Source organism: Pundamilia nyererei, unplaced genomic scaffold (assembly GCF_000239375.1).
Source record: "Pundamilia nyererei isolate P.nyererei 1_Seehausen unplaced genomic scaffold, PunNye1.0 scaffold00100, whole genome shotgun sequence".
Taxonomy (NCBI): domain Eukaryota; kingdom Metazoa; phylum Chordata; class Actinopteri; order Cichliformes; family Cichlidae; genus Pundamilia; species Pundamilia nyererei.
This window is the reverse complement of record NW_005187501.1, coordinates 100,894-102,354: the sequence shown is the minus strand read 5'-3', so window position 1 is coordinate 102,354 and position 1,461 is coordinate 100,894. Positions and strand designations below refer to the sequence as shown.

The following is a 1,461-nucleotide window of genomic DNA, read 5'->3' as shown; positions in this document are numbered from 1 at the left end:
ACATGTCAACAATGCAAGAGTAATTTCAGGGAAAATGAAACTGAGGACATAGAGAGGCTCCACACTGCTACTGAGAAAAAGTGGAGCTACAAAAATATATAATTATATATTTTTATTTTGGGTTACTCAGAATAAAGTGGTGCTGAACTACTGCGACTCCCTGTGTGGCTGATACTGCCCTGTATGCGACCTTGTGTGTTCTCCTTAACTGCTGTTTTCATTTAACATTTGTGCCACGGAGTTCAGTACCTTCCAGGTTATACCAGGACGTGCTTTGGGGATGAACACACCATCGAACATGTGGGAAAATGGCCCATGTCCTAGGAAGGGAAAAGTACATAATGTGTTTGTGTTAACTTTGCTCCACTGCGGTCTGGTAAACAGATGATAAGAATAAAATAACACAGCTTCACTTTTATTTTAACTTGTGCTCAGACCCAGTAAGTAATCACGGTAAACGCAGCATTGGCTGAGCAAATCATCTTTAGTCCATTTTAATTTACGTCAGTATCATGTGACACGTTTTAATAAGTTTCTTTTATAACACCACTTACCCAGGTCGTGGCACAGCCCAGCGATCTGCACGCACAAGATGTCTCTGCGAGAGATAAGGAGCTCCGGCTGCCTCTCGTTTAGAGCTTTTACAAGCCGTCCAGCCAAGTAACCCACACTGTGCCAGGACAAAACAAAACCGCTAATTTCAAATAAGATACACAGTGAATCTTGATTATGTGATAAATTTCACTTTTAGTTTAGCAATTTCAGGTATTTCAAACAATGAGTTTATCTGAAAAAAGGTTGGCAAGGTTTAAAAATGTGCAGCACATCTATGTTTCACAGTCATTGAAATGTTGACTTTGTGTGTTGTTATTCCACTTATTTTCTGCCACACCCATATTTGCCAGTGTAACAGAAAGCTGTTATTAGAGGCAGGCAGGGATGAATAGGTTGTTTGTCACTGTAAAATACACTTGGAGCTAATTTTTCTGTGTGACCTGTGATAAAACTCTAATACTATTATATTAGAGAGAAGGATATGCTCTTCGGTATGATTTTACAGCTTTATGTGTAGTTAACAGCAAAACAAGATCAGTTTAACACTTCTCAATAAACAGTCTGTTGAACTAAAAACATACCCAAGCGAATGTTCGAATCGGTTGTGGGACGCTCCGGGAAAGACAAAGTAGGTCCCTCCTAGCTGCTTGATGTTTCGCAATCTTTGGAACTGAGGTGTGTCGATGATTTTGATGAGAAGCGGGTGTAACGCCACATGCCCGTGGATAGGATCGTTAAACACCTGGAAGCACAAACAATAACAAACAGTATGAGTATACCACCACAAAAGACATTTATGTGGCCGTACATACAGTATATTCAACACAGCAGTGTGCAAATATGCTCAGTTTACACTTCAGTGGAAATGTTGGCAAACATTTCTTTGGCTACGTTCACACTGCAGGC

General features: G+C 40.2%; 1 protein-coding gene across 1 annotated transcript in view; it reads right to left on the bottom strand.

The window, feature by feature from the left end:
• The window catches only part of LOC102215371 (SAM domain and HD domain 1), a 12,675-nt gene that overhangs the window by 8,145 nt on the left and 3,069 nt on the right, over positions 1-1,461 (bottom strand). The window contains exons 4-6 of the mRNA XM_005740403.1: positions 1,137-1,297; positions 555-670; positions 250-320 (exon numbers count right to left, since the gene is read on the bottom strand). Of these exons, the coding sequence (XP_005740460.1) occupies positions 250-320; positions 555-670; positions 1,137-1,297 (348 nt within the window). The remainder of the gene's footprint in view (positions 1-249; positions 321-554; positions 671-1,136; positions 1,298-1,461) is intronic.